Source organism: Triticum dicoccoides, chromosome 7A (genome assembly GCF_002162155.2).
Source record: "Triticum dicoccoides isolate Atlit2015 ecotype Zavitan chromosome 7A, WEW_v2.0, whole genome shotgun sequence".
Lineage (NCBI taxonomy): Eukaryota > Viridiplantae > Streptophyta > Magnoliopsida > Poales > Poaceae > Triticum > Triticum dicoccoides.
Window position 1 is genome coordinate 635,640,620 of NC_041392.1, and position 18,683 is coordinate 635,659,302.

At 45.0% G+C, this 18,683-nt stretch overlaps 3 protein-coding genes across 3 annotated transcripts in view; all 3 read right to left on the reverse strand.

Annotated features, from left to right (window-relative positions):
• Nucleotides 1–2,773, reverse strand: part of LOC119329813 (protein MID1-COMPLEMENTING ACTIVITY 1-like) — a 5,016-nt gene extending 2,243 nt beyond the window's left edge. The window contains exons 1-5 of the mRNA XM_037602909.1: nucleotides 2,259–2,773; nucleotides 1,872–1,927; nucleotides 1,572–1,627; nucleotides 933–1,114; nucleotides 664–815 (exon numbers count right to left, since the gene is read on the reverse strand). Coding sequence (XP_037458806.1) covers nucleotides 664–815; nucleotides 933–1,114; nucleotides 1,572–1,627; nucleotides 1,872–1,927; nucleotides 2,259–2,696 — 884 coding nt within the window. The 5' untranslated portion in view covers nucleotides 2,697–2,773. The remainder of the gene's footprint in view (nucleotides 1–663; nucleotides 816–932; nucleotides 1,115–1,571; nucleotides 1,628–1,871; nucleotides 1,928–2,258) is intronic.
• Nucleotides 2,774–7,388: 4,615 nt separating this feature from the next.
• LOC119330724 (putative cysteine-rich receptor-like protein kinase 20) lies at nucleotides 7,389–11,224 on the reverse strand. The gene is made up of 8 exons (XM_037603842.1): nucleotides 10,998–11,224; nucleotides 10,602–10,654; nucleotides 9,998–10,098; nucleotides 9,105–9,286; nucleotides 8,781–8,982; nucleotides 8,390–8,627; nucleotides 8,138–8,291; nucleotides 7,389–7,908 (listed from the first exon to the last, which is right to left on the reverse strand). The coding sequence occupies exons 1-8, from the start codon at nucleotides 11,100–11,102 to the stop codon at nucleotides 7,561–7,563; spliced, it is 1,383 nt and encodes a 460-aa protein (XP_037459739.1). The 5' UTR covers nucleotides 11,103–11,224; the 3' UTR covers nucleotides 7,389–7,560.
• Nucleotides 11,140–11,431, reverse strand: LOC119330725 (cell number regulator 13-like). Its single transcript, XM_037603843.1, has one exon. The coding sequence runs from the start codon at nucleotides 11,403–11,405 to the stop codon at nucleotides 11,142–11,144; it is 264 nt and encodes an 87-aa protein (XP_037459740.1). The 5' UTR covers nucleotides 11,406–11,431; the 3' UTR covers nucleotides 11,140–11,141.
• Nucleotides 11,432–18,683: the final 7,252 nt, after the last annotated feature.

The window sequence follows — 18,683 nt, forward strand, 5'->3', positions numbered from 1 at the left end:
TGCTTCAGTTCAGAGTTCCTGATGTGTTTGTATGGAGATATTCAGGCGCATCAGGGTCTTTTTTCAATCCAGAACAGCGCTTATTTGGAGATCCTGATGTGTTTGTACTGTGTGCAGCTGCAGATCTTAACTCTGAGCTCTGTAGTTGCTGCTTGTCAAGTTGAAGTCTGATTATGCGCAAAAAAAAAAAACCAGAAAAAAAATAATGAGTTGAAGTCTGATTATTCTCAAGTTGAACATGCCAGCTTTTGGTTTGCCATGTATGATCTCAGAAACCTGAAGATCAAGCTTGCAAAGATTTTGGTAGTTGGTACTACAGAAACATGTTTATTTTCACTATACAAAACTGGTCTTAATATCTCGAATATATACACTACCTGAGCTGTAAAAAGACCATAATCCTTGCTTACATTTTTATTGTATATATATGCTACTACTGAATGTTCTCCATTATATCAAACCTCCGAGTCTAGAATGATTCGAACTCTAGTCGACATTGGAGCTGAACTCGTTATGGTTACTTCTATTGTCCTGCTTGATTGGCCCATGGAATTAGGGTTGTTGTAGCCTTGATTTAATCGTAGACGGTTTGCATTCGTGCACATACATACTTGGAATTAAATGAGGCACGCTTGGAAATAACTTACAGTAGGGAAAACTTACCGCATAGGTAACGATCCAAGGAACCACCCCAATAACCTAATCACATTGGCATGCTGAAGCTTTGCAAGCTGCAATTCACTGTTGACTTCAAGCATTGCTGCGTGCTCATCAGCTCTTTTGATGGCAACATTAAGTCCACCAGGCAACTGGCCCTGTAATTTTTAAAAAGGGAGTTAAAATTAACTTTCTCTAAGCAGACATCCACACTTTATTAGGAGGACAAGGGAGATATGCATTCACTTTGTTAACTTGTTTCTATGTTGGCTTACCTTGTACACCTTCCCAAATCCTCCCCACCCAACTATCATCTTCTCTGAGAAATTGTCTGTAGCATCCAAGATCTGACAGAAATCGAACCTTGTGAATCCCGAGCAAGCCTCTTCCATACGGGTACAAAGTTCCACAAGTTCTTCAATGTCAACGATATTTTGTTCTCGCAGGTCCACTTTTCCTGACTCACAGATAATCTATCCTTGTCACCAATGGAGATTTAACGAACATTGACACTACTAAAAGTATACAAATTATTGATAAAATGCTCCAGTTTGTTTGTGTTTCATGTGATTACTAATGGATTAAATACTTATGTGCTAAAGGAATTTCTCAAGTACAGAACTCTATGTTCGGTCTAATATTTGTTTACAGAGGTAGTATCATACATGTATGATTGCTTCCAGTAGCTAGTGCTCTTTCATGACGTGCTAAATAACTTCTATTTTACTACAGTTAAATTCATGAAAAAGTATGCATGTGTAACAAAAGTCATATCAAAATCATTCATATGGATACAATGAAGCAATCCGAAATCCTTGAAGCATATAGCATTGACATGAAACCTCAGTCAATTAGTTTCCACATCTGAGTCCACGATTAAGCGCATTAGGAAATTGACAGAAGAGCGAGCTTACCTACAAATGGGTGTTCTCCAATACCGCAGAGTTTGGTAGCTCCTTTGTTTGGAATCCTAAATGTAGGAAAATTTCATCATTCTTGTGCCACCCAGCTTTGGTTTCAATAGTCATAAGAAGTGGGAAACTTCATGCATTTGACTATTTGAGTCTGTATAACTGAACTTATGGCATAGTACATAACTTGAGCATGACATTAACTTGAATATTGCAAATCATTTTGCATCTTAAGTAAAACAAATTCATTGATGTGGCGTACATCCTGTAATAATAAGCTACATAATGGAAGAATAATCTGACCTGATGTGACGATTTGAACTATCTGTGACTACAGTGAGCACCCCCTCATCAGCCTGCTAGACAATATCAAATATCATCCTTATTGATGTACAACTAACCAGCACAGATTGTATGGTTGAGGTTAGCTGTAATCTCCAATCCTATTGGTCCACGATTAATTAGTCCGTTAAATCCGTAAGCAATCCCCCGTAGCTCTAGCATTACTCACTGTAAATTAAGGATATCGAATTGTTTAACTGGCAATTAACATTTAACAATCTGCAATTGGACCCCAATTCAGACTCAGTTCGACCGAATTTAAGTAAAATTGCTCTGAAATCAGAGGTTTCAGTTTTGATATCAGCTCTGAAATCAGTGGTTACCCCAATTTTGATACTGCTTACTAACCTTGACACGGCGACTATCTGCAGTGGAATTGTCGACGAGGGCGATGAGCGGGATGAGGCGGATGAACATGTCGATCTCATGCTGCGCGGCGCGGAGCTCCTCGGCCATCCGGGCTCCCAGGAGCAGGCGGCGCAGGTAGCCGCAGTCCTGGCACGCCGTGACCAGCGCGTAGCACCGCCGCAGCGCGCCGCCGAGCTGCTCCAGCGGCCGCCTGGTGGCCTCCCGACGCATCAGCTCGGCGAGCTCCAGCTCCCCGAGCAGGCCGCCAACGAGCTCCACGTGCTGCGCGAGCCGCACGCAGGCATCCCGGTGGCGGCGCGCCACCAGGGCGGCCTGCACGACCATGGAGACCAGCCCGAGCGCGTCCACGCCCATCAGCTGCGCCATGGTGGAGGCTTGCCCCAGGGCGCCCCACAGGCTGCTCGACGGGCTCGCCATGCTCGCTGCTCCCCGCTGCAGTCCTCATTGCCGCCATTGACGGGCTCGGGTGTATCTATCGGGAGCTTGTGTGTGGATCGGCGACTTTGACTAAGCGTGGTAAATGTGTGGACTGTGGGCTTCCGTTGCATTTTTTTTTCAGGAACTTTTCGTTGCCACATTTTCTTCTTAATTTGGGACCAATGGTCTTTTCAAAATAAAAGGACCTTTTTTTAAAAAAAACTTATAAAAGTTCATAGAAAATACTCCCTCCGTAAAGAAATATTAAGAGCGTTTAGAACACTACTTTAGTACTCCCTCTGTAAAGAAATATAAGAGCATTTATAGAACACTAAAATATAAGAGCGTTTAGTACACTGCTTGTAAGAAAATGTGGCAACCAAAGCTTTAGTGTGGGGCTCCAACCTCCAAGGAAGAGTGTTCCTCTGTAAACTGTGGGACAGGCTGCCCCGTCTTCCGTGTCGCTCCCCCTCCCCCCCTACGGGCGATCCGGGAGAGCCCCTCTCCGCCGCCAAAGGCCTTTCCTCTCGCCCCTCCTCCCCTCGCCCCTCCTCCACGCGGCGTCGACGTCGGCGGGCTGCCCTCCCCCCCCCCCTGGCTGGCGTGGTGCGACGCGGGGCTCGCCCTCCTTGCCATGGCGTGGTGCGGCTCTTGTCCCTGGCTCCGACCTCCCCCCGGCGGCTGGGGGCCTCTCTTGGTGTGGTCTCGCTCCCGTTGCGCCCTGGCTCACTGTTGTGTGCCCGTTGCCGAGGCGAGGCGTGTAGGCTGCGGATCTGGGGTTCCATGCCCAGATCCGGGTCGGTGGTGGTTGGTGGCGTCTTGGGCAACCAGCGGCGCTGGAGGGCGGTGGTGGTGGCGCGTCGGGCTGCTCCTGGTCGGGCGCGGATGGCGTGCTGGCTAGGCTCTGGCCAGCTAAGGTGGATGCGCACCGGCCGGATATGATGCAGCTTTTCCGATGGCCGGGGCGGGTTAAGGCAGCGGCCCGGTGTGGCTGTTGCTCTGGTTGTGGGCGGCGGCGGCGAGGTGGCTCGACTCTTTGGAGCTTCCATTCGCGGAGCTGGCATCACGGCAGCTCGGTGGGTCGGCTACGGTGGCGGATGGATTGCCGGCGTCGGCTCATCTGTAGGCGGCCCGGTTCGACCTTCAATCCCTCATCTCGTCGTTCGACCGCTAGCTTGGTCGAAGGGTTGGCCCTCCCCCAGCTGCGGTCCATCACTCGCCTCGCACTCGGCAGCAGGACCGAGCTCGTCTCGCACCCAGCAGCAGGATTGAGCTTGTCTCATGCCTGACAGCAGGACCGAGCTCGTCTTGCGCTCGGCAGCAGGACCATGCTCGCCTCGCCCCGGCAGCAGGACCGAGTTCATCTCGCGCCCGGTGCCGCAAGACGGGTCGATGGAGGCCAGTTTTGGCCGGCCAATTGGGTCTCAGCACTGGGGGTAGCTCAGGGGTGCGAAAGGCGGGTCCTTTCCGCTCGTGTCTTTGGTTGGGGTAGCGGCGGATCTCGGATGAGGTGGTGTTAAGGTCTTGGATGCCGGGGCGGCGGCCCTGGTGGTGGGTCCGCGGTGCTCATGGGCAGAGCCTGTGGCTTGGTGCTGCCCAGTTTCCACGGCCGTGTGGGCGGCGTGGTAGCCAGGGTGTGGCGATCAGTGGCGGTGAATGGTGCCCGGGGTGAAAACCTGCTCTATCTTCGGACGGACCGGCGGTGGCGAAACTCGTTCCCTTCTTGAAGGTGTCGTCGCGGCTCTCATTGCCCGTCGTGTTGTTCCAGGGGAAACTCTGATCCTCGGATCGGGCGGTGGCGGCGCTCCGGTGTCGTCCCCTTCCTAAAGGCGCCGTCTTGGAGCCCACGGTTCATCATATGCGGCTTCACCTCTTCGCGTAGTGCTAGGAATGATGTTCTTGCGCTCAACACCTATGTATCCTGCCTTGGGTGTGTGTTGTGGGGGCGTGTGTTTGTATCGAGTGTTGTTGATCGATGGTTTATATATAAAGCGGGACGAAAGCCTTTTTCGATAAAGCTTTAGTGTTCTAAACACTCTTATATTTATTTATAGAGGAAGTACAAAGGACCCCACACATAATAAAAATTACATCAAGGTTTCTAGACCATTGAACAACAGCCCTACAATGTGCCACCAACGCACCGCTATAACCGCTCCCATATCAGAGTCGGCTTACCTTGTCGATGATAGCTAGGAAGTCTTCGTGCAAGTGAGCACTCTTGAATACCCCCTCCATTCCATAATATAAGACGTTTTTGCAAGCTAAGCTAAAACAGCTTGCAAAAATGTCTTATATTATGGGACTGAGGGAGTAAATCTAAAGCAACTGACATTAAATCTCGCCGTTGCGCATGCACAGTAAGAAACTCTAAGCTCGCTGCCCTAAGGCGACGGCAGGAATCTACGTCGGAGCTTCAGATTGACGAACTTGAGGAGGATCGAAGTCGAAAAAAGCCTGTGTGGTTAGAGCATCTACAACCGAACTTGACAAATCCGATGATCCAGCTTGCAAAGATTCCGAAATCCCTAGCTCTGGTGCCGTAGAAAATAGGAACAACAAAAAATGAAACATTGTAGGTCTGAATTACAATGTACCTGATGGAAAACCAGTCTGGTAGCTGGTACCAACCACAGACACATGTTTATTTAATTATTTTCACTCCACAAAACAGGTCTTGATATCTACACTACCTGAGCCGTAAAAAAGGCACATAATCCTTACATTCTAATTATATATTCCAGATGGTAGCACTAAATGTTCATCATATCAAACCTCTGGGTCTAGAATGATTCGAACTCTAGTCGACATTGTCTAGAATGATTCGAACTCTAGTCAACATTGGAGCTGAACTTGTTATGGTTATGTGTATTGTCCTGCTTGATTGGGACATGTATGTCGATGTCGTGTCTCTGTCAGCACACCCATGGATTAGCTTAGCGGGCTGCTTAGGCTCCATTGGTAAGCTTATGCTTTCAGAGTTCAGCATTGCAGCAACATCTGTCATGGTGGGCCGATTTGCTGGATCTTCCTGAGCACAAAGCAGTGCCACCTGAGCACATCTCATTATCTCCGTGACTTCGTATCTGTCCCCTAACAACGGATCCACAAGCTCATGCAACCTTTGGTCCTTCCACATATGCCAGGTCTGAAATGTATAATACATTTGACTTTAAAGAGATGCAATGCAATTTATATGGGCCAGGTATTAAAATAAGTCTTGCTTTTCAATACATTTGACTGGCTTAACTCTGCTTTGCTTCCTCTGATGCATGACTACCACCAGCAAGCCTGCACTGCTGATGATTTCTTCCTCTGCTTCCATCACCCGAGCGCTCATCCGTAGATTTGCATCGCTTGAGCAAAGTCCCGTCGACGAGCCATCTCGATGCGGTGAGCTTGATAACGCCATGCGTGCTGTCTTGCTTGGAGCAGCTCCTCGGGGGACTTGGTCACGTCGGAGTAATGGATCCAGGGGTCGTTGAACTGCACCGTGTCCGCCATCTGCTCCACCTTTCGCCGGGGCTCCGCTCTGCTGCGCTCGATGTCCCGCCGACGGCTGGCCTCTTCTTCGGCGGCAGGGTGAGCCCAATCCATGACGAGGCGAGCATTCTCAATCAGTTGGCGCATGCTGATCGGCGGCTTCGACTGCGTCGCGCTCGCCAGAGATTCGGCGACCTGGTTCTTGATCCCGGAGGAGTGGAGCGGATCCTTGCCGCTGCTGGGACACGGAAGCTTGCTGCTACCCTTGATGTTGGCGGGGACCGCGGCATGGAGCTCGCCCCCGGAGCAGGCACCGCGTACGCGCTTCGCCGGCGGCGGTTGCTCGCTGCGCACGGATCCGGGGCGCTTTGGCCTCTTGGCAGCCGCGGGGTTCGCCATCAAGGCGGGGTTCACGCGCACGCGGGAGGAGCAGGAGTGCAGGTCGGCGGCGGCAGCGGCGCTACGGCGCGGGAGCAGAGACGGCGGGAGCACCGTGGTGCCGGCCATGGTCGCGGCCGCGGAGTTGATCGAGGAGCAACGATCCGGCGTTGGGAGAGAGAGGAAGATGGATTGGAGGGGAGGTCAGATGGATCGTGATTTGGGGGAAAGGGGGCGATCAAGAAAACAGGGACGCTGGAGACGCGGCAAACAATTTGAATCCGAGTCGAAGTCGGCCCAGGCATACCTAAAACGCGCACTTTCGTTTTTGAATCCGAGTCAGCCCAGGCATGCATAGCCACCTTTCCAACGCCTCAGAGAAAGCACAAATGACTTCTTGCATACAGCCCAGAAGAGCAATTTGAATCCGAGTCGGCCCAGGCCAAATGACCTGCAGAAGAATGCATCTCTAAAAAAAAAAGACCTGCAGAAGAATGCCTGCTTGTAGCATTGTTTTCCTTATTATGCTTTGTTAACTTTCAGGCCTTCGGTTCAGAGTTAAAATCTTAACCAGCATGGTGCATTGTTATCTTGCCAACTTATTTTGAGATCCTGATGTGTGTGGAACTCTGAGCTCTTTGCTGCTTGCCAACTTGAAGTTTGATGATTTTCTCATTCCCAAATTGAATGTGCCGGCTAAGTTTCGGTTTTGGTTTGCAAACAGTTGTTCCCAAACATGAGCAAACCTGGCTAAACGTCACTGAGAACTGGCTAGAGTAGCAGCAGAAAAAAACATGAAACATTATACGTTTGAATTACAATGTAGCTCATGGAAAATCAGTCTGGTAGCTGGTACGACACACACACACACATGTTTATTTTTACTCCACATAACTGATCTTTGATATCTCAAATATGTGCGATACCTGAGCCATAAAAAGCCCATAATCCTCACTTACATTTTTTTTACTATTATATATGCTACTGAATGTTCTCCGTCATATCAAACCTCCGGGTCTAGAATGATTCGAACTCTAGTCGACATTGGAGCTGAACTCGTTATGGTTATGTCTATTGTCCTGCCTGATTGGCTCATGTATGTCGATGCCGTGTCTCTGTCGGCACACCCATGGATCAGCGCGGTGGGCTGCTTAGGCTCCATTGGTAAGCTTATGTTTTCAGAGTTCAGCATTGCAGCAACATCTGTCATGGCAGGCCGGTCTGCTGGATCTTCCTGGGCACAAAGCAGTGCCACTTGAGCGCATCTCGTTATCTCAGCGACTTCATATCTGTCCCCTAACAACGGATCCACAAGCTCATGCAACCTTTGGTCCTTCCACATATGCCAGGCCTGAAATATATAATACATTTGACTTTAAAGAGATGCAATGCAATTTATATGGCCCAGGTATTAAAATAAGTCTTGCTTTTCCACACCCTATTAGAAAAGTTCACAACTTTTGATGCCAAGTAATGGTATAGGTTAAAACTCACCACTTTAGTAAAAACATGCAGAAAGTCTATTTTCTAATACTGAGAGTGGAGAAAAAATGTTGCTTGAAATGTATGTTTTCACTCACATCTCGTACAAGATCACCAACAGTATCCCCTTGCTTGTTGAGTATGGTATTCTTTCGGCCACTAATAATCACCAGAACCAAGATGCCAAAGCTGAACACATCTGTCTTCAGCGAGTAAACTCCTTGAGATGCATACTCTGGAGCTTTGTAACCACTGAAAAGTGAAACAAAGGATGCCAAAACTGTAAGATTAGAACATCTGAAAACAAATGATGGGAATGTGTGATTATTGATATTGTAGGCAGCTGATACCTGGTTCCCACAACCCTACTCGTGCGCTCTTCTGCTACACCTGAACTCAGTGTCCTAGCTGATCCAAAATCAGCAATCTTCGGGCTCATGTTATAATCCAAGAGGATATTATGTGGTTTCAAGTCTCTATGGACAAGGCAGGACATGGAGCCTTTATGCAGGTAAACAAGGCCCTCTGTTAACCCTGTAATTATCTTGAATCGCTTAGACCAGTCCAGCACTTGTCCTTTTGTTCTTTCTGTTTTTATGATTCGAGCAACAAAGAATCAGGTGAAAAACTAGATTTGTTGTAGCCCTCCATTTAACTGTAGATGTTTTGAATTCATGCACATTTACTAGGAATTAAAGGAGGTGTGCTTGAAAGATATCTCTGATAATACAGAAAATGCACCTGATATGTAATGGTCCAAGGAACCATTTTGCATGAACTCATAGACAAGAATCCTTTCTTTCCCATGAATGCACCACCCTAGCAACCTAGTCAGATTGGCATGCTGAAGCTTCGCAAGCTGCAATTCACTATCGAAATCAAATACGGTTGCATGCTCATCAAGTCTTTTGATGGCAATCATAAGTCCGTTGGGCAACTGACCCTGCAATGGTTACTAAGGGAGTTCAAATAACATTCTATCAACAGAAATCAGGTCTTAATTGGGAAGACAAGGAGGACGGGTATTCACTTTGTTAGTTAGTTTGGATATTGGCACATATTTACCTTATAAACTGTACCGAATCCACCAAGCCCAAGTATTCTCCTCTCTGAGAAATTGTCTGTAGCATCCACGATCTGAAAGAAGTTGAACTTTGCAAATCCCACACAAGTTTCTTCTATACGGGTACAAAGCTCAGTGAGTTCTTCAATGTTGAAGATTTTCTGTTCTTGCATGTTAACTTTTCCTGATTCATGGATAATTTATCCATGTCACTAATGGGATTGCAAAGAACCTTTACATGACTAAGAGAATACACAATAATTGAGAGCATGCCTCAGTTTGCTTTTTCTAGTGATCATCAACTCAGCCTAATTAGGGACTTCCCATCATATGAAAACAAATGGAGATTATAATAGACGAAGTCATGCAAGATATTGATGATGTTGTTATCATTCAAAGTCATATATTTCATTTGCGTAATAACAGAGGAAAATATGTGATGAATGTTTGTTTCCACTAGCTAGTGCTATCACCATGACATGTGACACAGTAAAATTTGATGTGGTGAGTGGTGACACAATGTTTGTCATGAAAAAGTATGCACATGTATAATTTTATACTCCCTCCGTTCTAAATTACTTGTCTTGGATTTGTCTAGATACGGATATATCTAGACTCATTTTAGTGTTAGATACATCCGTATCTAGACAAATCTAAGACAAGTAATTCGGAACGGAGGGAGTATATATTAAATTATTCATACGGACTTTTTTTATCATCTCTGTTGCAATATATCCAAAAACATGAGCTGCAGGGTATGGCAGCAGCACACAGACATAACAAAGCAATTCAAAATCCTTGAAAACAAATAACATTGGCATGAAACTTCACTCTACTAATTGCATACCTAAGTTCATGCTTAAGTGCATTAGGAAATTCATAAATAACTACTTACCTACAGATGTTTTTTCTTCAACAATGCAAAGTTCAGTAGCTCCTTGAACCTTTATTTCGGAGAATTCCAAAGCTCTTGCTGGAGATGGTTTCAACACACTCCTAAAAGGTGGCAAGTTTCAGACATTTGAGTCTGTATAACTTATTAAATTATGGCACAGCTACATAACTTGACTTCACAGTTCACAGGGATTCAATATAAGGGAAAAAAAATCCTAAAAAGGAACATAAGAAGGATGCTTAATGACAAATAAACTAGTAGAAATTTGTCAAAACATAGTATATTTTAAGTCAAACAGCTGATAGCATTTAAAGTCAAACAAAGTCATTGATCTGATGCACAGCTTACATTTCAGACATTTAATCTACATATATGGTGTAGGTTTGTAGCATGTAGCTCTGAACCAGATTTTACTCTAGAAATCTAAACCAAGCGGTGGCACTAGTCAACCTAATATGGTCAACAGTCATCTGGGTTGCACTTGTCACTTTGTCAGATAACAAGTGGTTAACCTCCCACGTTACTGTTTGATCAAAGACGCCACAAAACTTTGGATTTAAATTTCAAAAAACGATGATAAAATACACAACGGAAATTAACTGACCTGATGTGACTACTTGAATTGTCTGTGACAACACTGAGCACCCCCTCCTCGGCCTGCTAGACAAGGATCAGCATGATTAAGTGACAAATATTACCAATGTAAAATCAACCAGCAGAGGTTCTGTGATTGAGGTGCTCTATAAACAAAATCAGAATTGCTAAATTGATATCGAATTGTGTAACTGGAAGTACCAAATTTGCAGTTACACCCAATTCAAGCATAATTATAAATTCATATCATGCCGAGGATCACTTGAACAGACCAGTTTAACGAATTTTATAAATAAAATAACTCCATAATCACATACTACCATGGGTTTCAATTTTCATACGAACTTCCACATAAGCGCCAAGAAAGTTGCAACTACTAACCGGCGACAAGCCGGAACACGCCTACCTTGGCACGACGACTGTTTGTCGAATTGTCGACGAGGGAGATGAGCGGGATGAGGCGGATGAACATGTCGATCTCGTGCTGCGCGGCGCGGAGCTCGTCGGCCATCCGTGCACCCAGAAGCAGGCGGCGGAGGTACCCGCAGTCCTAGCACGCCGTGACGAGCTCGTAGCACCGCCGCAGCGCGCCGCGGAGCTGCTCCAGCGGCCGCCTGGTGGCCTCCCGCCGCATCAGCTCCGCGTGCTGCGCGAGGCGCACGCAGGCGTCCCGGTGGCGGCGCGCCGCCAGGGCGGCCTGCACGACCATGGAGACCAGCCCCAGCGCGTCCACGCCGACCAGCTGCGCCACGTTGGAGGCCTGCCCCAGCGTGCCCCACAGGCTGGTCGAAGGGCTGTCCCATGGGCTCGCCATGCTCGCTGCTCCCCGCTCCTGCGCTCTGCGGCCTCTCCCACTCCAGGCCTCGTTGCCGCCATTGACACTTAGTATCTATCGGCGTGTCTGTGTGTCGCCGGCGACTTTGACTAAGCGTGGTATGTGTGTGGACTTTCGCTGCATTCTAATGCCACATTTCTTGTTTATTTTTATTTTTTACTTTTAAGGACACACATGGCCTTTATTTTTTGGAAATGTCGCTTTCGCATTCTGTGGATATAAATGCAGTACGCATGAGTAAGACATGGCGAATAATCCACAAATCAACTTTACCATTGTTGTTGACAAGGTTCCCTGATATTAATGTTTTCAACAAGAAAATAGTGTTAGATCACCGGTTTTCATCAAGAAAAGAAGGACTCGATAAGCTCAAGGAAAATGCCTTCAACAAGGTGGGTGAAAACCAGATCTAAGATTGTCAAAATTCAAAAATTAGGGCCTGTTCGGTAGCTCGCCAGCTCCTAGCTTTAGCAAATCTACAAGGGAAGCTGGCCCGAAAGGTCCAGCTCCAAGAAGCCCAGCTTTCCGGATTGAAGCTGCGTTCATGTACAAAAAGGCGGAGCGGCAGTTTGGGTGATCCAGGAATAGGGGAAAACTGGAGTTGACGTTATTTACATCGAGATGCCACCGCTAAGTGACTCCAGGGGTTCACGTACCGGTTCGCTACTTCTATCTCGCATCTGCTAATGTGTTCGACTGGGCCTAAGGCCGTGTTACCTCTTGAGCCGGTTGGGCTTCAGCCGGTCTAGGCAGATTGGCCTGCTGGAGAGTACCAGAAGCTAGAGCGAGGAGCCGAACGTATTTTTATCGCTAGGGCTCCCATCGGAAGCTGGCGGTGGAAATGAGAAGTGTGATTCAAGGTTTTGCAGTAGTTGGGGAGCCATCGAACAGGCCCTTAGTACTCAAAGAGCACCACCGTAGACAAAGTCTTATATGTTTGCAGCATAAAATTATCTAATACTCTCATATGGGGAGTCCCATGTTCAATCAACGGCGTCTACCCTCCTTCAGCAAGATCATGTTGCTTCCTCATGATAGACGTGGTTTTATGTTTTACCTCTAAGATGTTGTACTCTTTTGGTCGTAGGTAGTTGGTATGTGTGCCATTGTTAAACTGTTTTCTACTCTTAATACGCTATTGTGTCTGGTATGTATGCTACTTAATTTTGCTCCGTTGGTTTCGGTACTCTGTTTGGTGGCTTTATTTATAAAGTCGGATGCTTGTCTTTTCTCTAATGAAAAAAAATGGGGATCAACTTCGCTCATTTTGGCGCATCCATATGTGCATATTGGTCCCACGAGTGTGTGAGACCCACAATTCCATTTTATTCTTTGCTAATAATAAAGAAATGCTTTGGCCATATCCTAACTCACAAGAAATGTTGTTTTAAAATACCTACATATTTGGGTAGATGGGTGATCTTAAGTGCCCGCGGCTGATATAGCTTCCCACACGTTTATAGTAAGCCAAATTAGTATCAATAATACAAATGATGCGTGTTTAGATGGGCCCAAAACTATTGCTCTAACTATTAGTGGTGGGCCGATTTGGGACACCCGCCACTGATATGTTTGCCCCATAGTTAATCTGAACCCAAATAAGCAGTGGAGTACGGAGAGGACCGCCCACCACTGGTATATTAGTTCTAGCGGCGGGCTTAGTTTTTCACCTGCCATTGGTATCGGACCAAATTTTGTTGGAAAAACATAGTACAAAAACAAAAGAAATCACCCTACGATCACCCAGGAACAATATGGAGATGCATAAACGGTTTGGATCACAATCGTTACCGACTCGGAGTAACAGAGGAAGTAAACGAGTCGGTGTAGATCGTACTTGTAGTCCCTCGAACCGTAGATGAACGATCTCGCGAACCGCCCACGAATGATCCCTCGAACGGAAGACCAAAAGCATGACCTCTCTACTTTGTTGCAAGCGTATGATCTTCACGATCTGGCAGTGCTTCGCCGTCCAGAGCTAATCGTCGCCGGAGAATTAGAGAGAGGAGATTAGAACCACACTGGACTTCTAATTATGAGGATTAGAGGATCTACGCCGGCCTCTAATTGATCGACTAGGACCAACTAGGACAAGAGCTAGAGAACTAGAGCATGCTCCAAAACTTATGTGTCCTAATAGTGCAAAATTCTCTAGTATATATAGGTCGAAGGGGAGAGGTGGGGCGCCACACAAGGAGGGAAGGAGCCCCTCCTTGGTGTGCCGTCCTAGGGAGGAGGAGTCCCCCACTCCAATTCGGTCTTCCAAGTGGGAAAGGGGGGGCGCCTTCCCCTATTTGGCCTTGGTGGCCTAATTCTTCATCCACCACTTGGTCTTTTAAGGCCCGTTGATATTAAATTGAATATAAAAGCCTCATAACAATTACTAGAGTCTTTGTTATTAATTTAACACCACCGAAACCATTTTCTACCTATATATTATTTATCAGGAATGCCCGATATTAGCTAATAAACTCCGAACCCCTTCCGGTGACCCAGAAACGCTTCATGTTCATCTTGGAACTATTCCAAATATTAATGAAACAATTCAACAAATAAATCCTCGATACTATCGTCCTACTAACACTTAGCAGACCGTGATAACTTTAAAGCTTGTGACCCTGTAGGTTCGGTAAAACATAGACAAGAACGAAACCCCTTCGTTCATTGGTCGATGGCGGAACCGTCGACGTCCATATTGATCCCTATGATTACGCGAATGACATTCGAGTGAACCTTTGGTTATCATGTGATGTTCCCTTTGTTTCTCGATACTTTACAGAACCCGAGGTGCATCGGCATCCTCCTGAGCCATACACATGCTCACTATACCATTCTTCTTGTCACTAGTTTTGTTTTTTCTCTCGTTGAAATGTTTTGGCATCCCCGTGATATAGACACCTATGTCTATCTAGACAATGATGGATGCCGTCGCACCAAGAGGTCCCTAACAATATCTTTTCATTGGCAGAGAAGCAAATTCCACTCTCGAGCTATCTAGTCCCTTGTCAAATTTTCCAATGAACTTGTAAGTTGTCGTTATGATCATCGTGTTATAGTTGACGTTTGAGCAACCCCAAGGCTCATCATATGGTAAGAAGTGACTAAGATACTCTCATGGTCTAAGGAACAAAAACACATGTTAACACTCCTTGTTATAACAATTGATTTCAGACGATATTATCTCAAAGTATAACAAAAAAGTTTGGGTCGATTCAATATCATAATTCTTCTAACATCATACTCTCATTGTTTTTAGGACTATCGTTACACTTAACGGTATCCTAAGGTTCGGAAAATATGATCACCAACAACACTTGAGCCTGTCTTAGAGGCAAGACTAGGAACCTATTCTTTACCGTTTATCATTCCACACATGCATATGAGTTTTCCACTGAGTCACATATTCCAGGATCATAGCAATTATAACATGAAATATAAACTCTTAATTATGAAAATGGAAATATAATAATACAATATTATTGCCTCTAGGGCATATTTCCAACAGTCTCCCACTTGCACTAGAGTCAACAATCTAGTTGCATAGCCTATTTTAACACCCATAACTTATCCCTGTTGCTCATGCCTTGCTTGTGGTACAGTCTTCGCCATCAGTTTTGGCACATTCAAAACCATGTAATATTTGTGTTAGTCATGTCTGATCTCTACATGGGATCTTGATTCCTTTTGCTTTGAGCAATGACACTACTATTCACAATACAATGTTATTGGTTTCACCGCTTGGGATCACACTAACTATATCAGGACACTTCTTGATCCAGACTGCTTTGAAACATATGATGCTTACAACATATTCATCTGACGCTATAGAATCCACAATATTGTTTATGCTTAAAAATATTCCAAACAATTTATTATAGCTCAATAATAATTTTGTGTCAGTCATAAAGCTGGTGTTCGTGTAAGCATTTACACCGATCTCTTCATCTCCTCTTATAAACAAGGAGAAAGTCCTTTTGTCCTTCTTAGGTACTTAATTATATTAACAATTTGCCTAGTGAACCAATCCAGGATCACTTTGGTACATGCTACTAACACTTAGTGCATAAGAAACATTTGGCCTAATACATATCATAGTATTCATGATGGATTCGATTATCAAGGTTTATTGAATTCCACTAATCTGCACATGCTTATCAACTGTCTTATAGACAATGGTTTATCTTAAGCATCATGCTATGTGACATTAGGAGAAAACACTTTCTCCATTTTAAACCTTTTAAAATCTTGTCAATGTATTCATTTCGGCTTAGAGTAACCAGATGTCTTGATTTATCTATATAGATTTTTATGTCCAATAAGTTGCTTCACCTTTATTCTTTCATTAGCAACACATTCTACAAAATCTTTTATTGTGCTTATAAACTTTACATTATTTCCAATCAACAATATGGAAAATACATATAAGACTATAAATGCTATAGAGCTCCCACTAAACTTCTTGTATACACAAATTTCTTTGTCATTTTTAATGAAGTCAAAAACTCTTTAACTATCTCATTAAACTATTGATTCAAGCTCCTTGATACTTGCACTACAACAAAAAATCACTTCCGTGATGATACGTGTTTGTCACAGTAGGTCACGTTTTCTGTCATGCATGTACATCCATGGCGATTTTATGGCAAAATCAAGATAGTCATACCCGTGCTGTCGTAGAAGTGTTCCATGACAATACCAATATTATCATCACGGAAGTGTCCACTTCCATGACGATAAATTGTGCGTCATGGAAGTGCTTTCATCAAGGGTAATTGACACGTGGAATCCGCCGTAACGGGTCGCCAGCTATCGGGTTTCGGTTTGGATCCGATAACCCGTTAACAGCCCGGACCAATGGATTTTCCACGTATAAAATTCTCATTCACCGGAGGATCCACATGTCGGCTCAGCGCTGGGATAGATGTCATCCAACGAATGGATGAGATGCGCCTATGATACGTCGACACGTGGCTCAGCCCAACAGTGGCCCATTCAGGTCAAAAGGCCAGCCCGTTTGAGTTGGTCAAAAGCCAGCGTCCCGGCCCACGGAAAGCCTGTTAACGGCTTGTTCGCATATAGCCCATTTACAGCCCTCTAACTCATGGCCCGTTACACCCTATCCGAATTAGGCCTAGTAGCGTCATCTAGGCCGTCCAATATGATTCCATCACGTTCTAACTTCCAGCCCATGTATGGCCCATGACGTCCTTCGGCCAATATGAGGCCCTTTGTAACTCTTGGCCCATAAACAGCCCGTGGTGAAACTGGCCCATAATGAACAATATATCGCTTTATACCCATTAACATCCCATGATTCCATTGGGCCATTTCTAGCACGTGTTATCTTTTGGCCTTCTAAGGGCCCATTTATTATTGGGTTCATTTCTAGAATTTGATTACTTACGGTCCATTATTGGCCTGTTAAGCTTGTGGGTCAAATTCAGCCCGCGGTTAAAATTGGCTCATATGTAGCCCATTAATCCGTTGGGCCATTTTCATAGCGTCGTCAAATATGGCCGATTGAGGACCCGTTATGCTTGCCGATAGAATTAAGCCCGTTGTACACATCGGCCTACTAAAGGCCCGTTATGGTCGGCCCATAGACAGACAATTCCCATTCTAGCCCATTTACGGCCCATATTGCGGTCCGTTAATGGTCCACGAATAGTACGTCCCATATTTGGCCAATCGATCATATGACCAATAGGAGGCCCATGGTCACTATAGCAGATAGGAGAACCATGGTTACAACAGTCCATATGCTGCCCATGGTTATTGTGGCCTGGTTTTAAAAAGTAGGTTATTGCGGCCACTAGAAAACCGAGAAAAAAATACCCGCAGAACTACAAGCAAACAAATAAATAATACTAAAAATAAATAAGCAAGCAACTAACACTAGGATATTACGACGATTGCACAGATTACATCCACTAGGCATCAAAGTTCGCCACTAGTACAAATATAGGGAACAAAGCAACATATTACATACACTGGTTGTCAAAGTTGGCGACCAGTGCAAATAAACACTACAGTAAAACAAGTCCAGAACTAAAAACACTTCATAAGAGCTCAAGAAACAATATTCTGGGTACCCACCATGCTGGCAAGATGCTTAACAAGCTTATTAACTTTATCTTGTTTGGCACTTAAATCCTCCAGCGCTTGTCGTTGCACCAGAAAGTATGCATCTGAATTATGCAGGAACTTCCTCAGTCCTTCGGCTTCGTGTCGCAACACATCTCATTGATGTCTTTCAACTTGAATTTCAGACTCAAGAAGCCACACTAATTCAGGCAGCAAGTTCGAAGAGCTTGTGCCAGCAGTAGTGGCCAATAACTCGAACACTATATCAAGACAAGAATTTGGGGTTGTCTCACTATCTTCAAGATAGTTTTTATCAGCTTTCTTGGAGACCAATAGGGATGTCTCACTATCTTGAACATTATCTACATTACTTCCTTTACCATTGCATAATGGGGTACTCTTCTCCAATATTTTATCCGCATTCTAAAATAGAAACAAGAAGACACATCACAGGTTTACCATATTGTTTATGAAACTCATTTTGGTAAATCAGTTCAGTAGTAAACTGGACAGGATAACAACATGAAACAAACATATATCTATGTGCCATGGTCACTGTATGGTCTATATCATTCTAGCTTATGTTGCCAAATCAAGATGGATACACAGCTCAAATCATATCTGTTTAAGACAAAGCAGCATAGACATAATATAAGTGTGGGAAACTACACAACAATAATAACACTTATAATGTGCATGACATGAGAACATGATTGTTTATTCATTTAAAACTGAAATAAACATAGAGCAAGTTACAACAGCAAACAAGTTAAACAAACATGTTTAAAACATACCTGTTGCGCCATTGGAGTTTCAATTCCATCATTGAAATTTGAAATTAGTTGGTATGAGTAAATACAGTGATGCAAGAGCAAAGGAGTATGAACCATAGCTACGGAATCTGACCTGAGAACAATTCTTCTTCTACTTTAAGCATTGAGTTGGGGTTCGGAGTGGTGGTCCTCGTGCTTTGGGCACTGTAGTTGCCTTACTAACTGCTCGTGTTTGGGTGCTCTGTGGTGGAGACGGTGTTGTGTCAACTGGAACTGGGTTACTATCTTTTGGGGTTGGGGTTAGAAGGGTGTAGCTGGTTCTCTGTCCAACTGGGTAGGGGGTACAATTTGCAAGAGTCTGGGTTATGTGTGGTGGGGCTGGTTCTTGGGCAAGTACAAC

Excerpts from the sequence above, each read along its gene's own strand:
- LOC119330724 (XM_037603842.1), bottom strand. The coding sequence starts at position 11,102 with ATGGCCGACGAGCTCCGCGCCGCGCAGCACGAGATCGACATGTTCATC. Across the intron at positions 9,287-9,997 it reads TGAAGAAAAAACATCTGTAG|GAAAAGTTAACATGCAAGAA; the intron begins GTAAGTAGTTAT and ends TCCATGAATCAG. Across the intron at positions 8,628-8,780 it reads CTTGGACCATTACATATCAG|AAAGAACAAAAGGACAAGTG; the intron begins GTGCATTTTCTG and ends TCATAAAAACAG.
- LOC119330725 (XM_037603843.1), bottom strand. The coding sequence starts at position 11,405 with ATGGCGAGCCCATGGGACAGCCCTTCGACCAGCCTGTGGGGCACGCTG.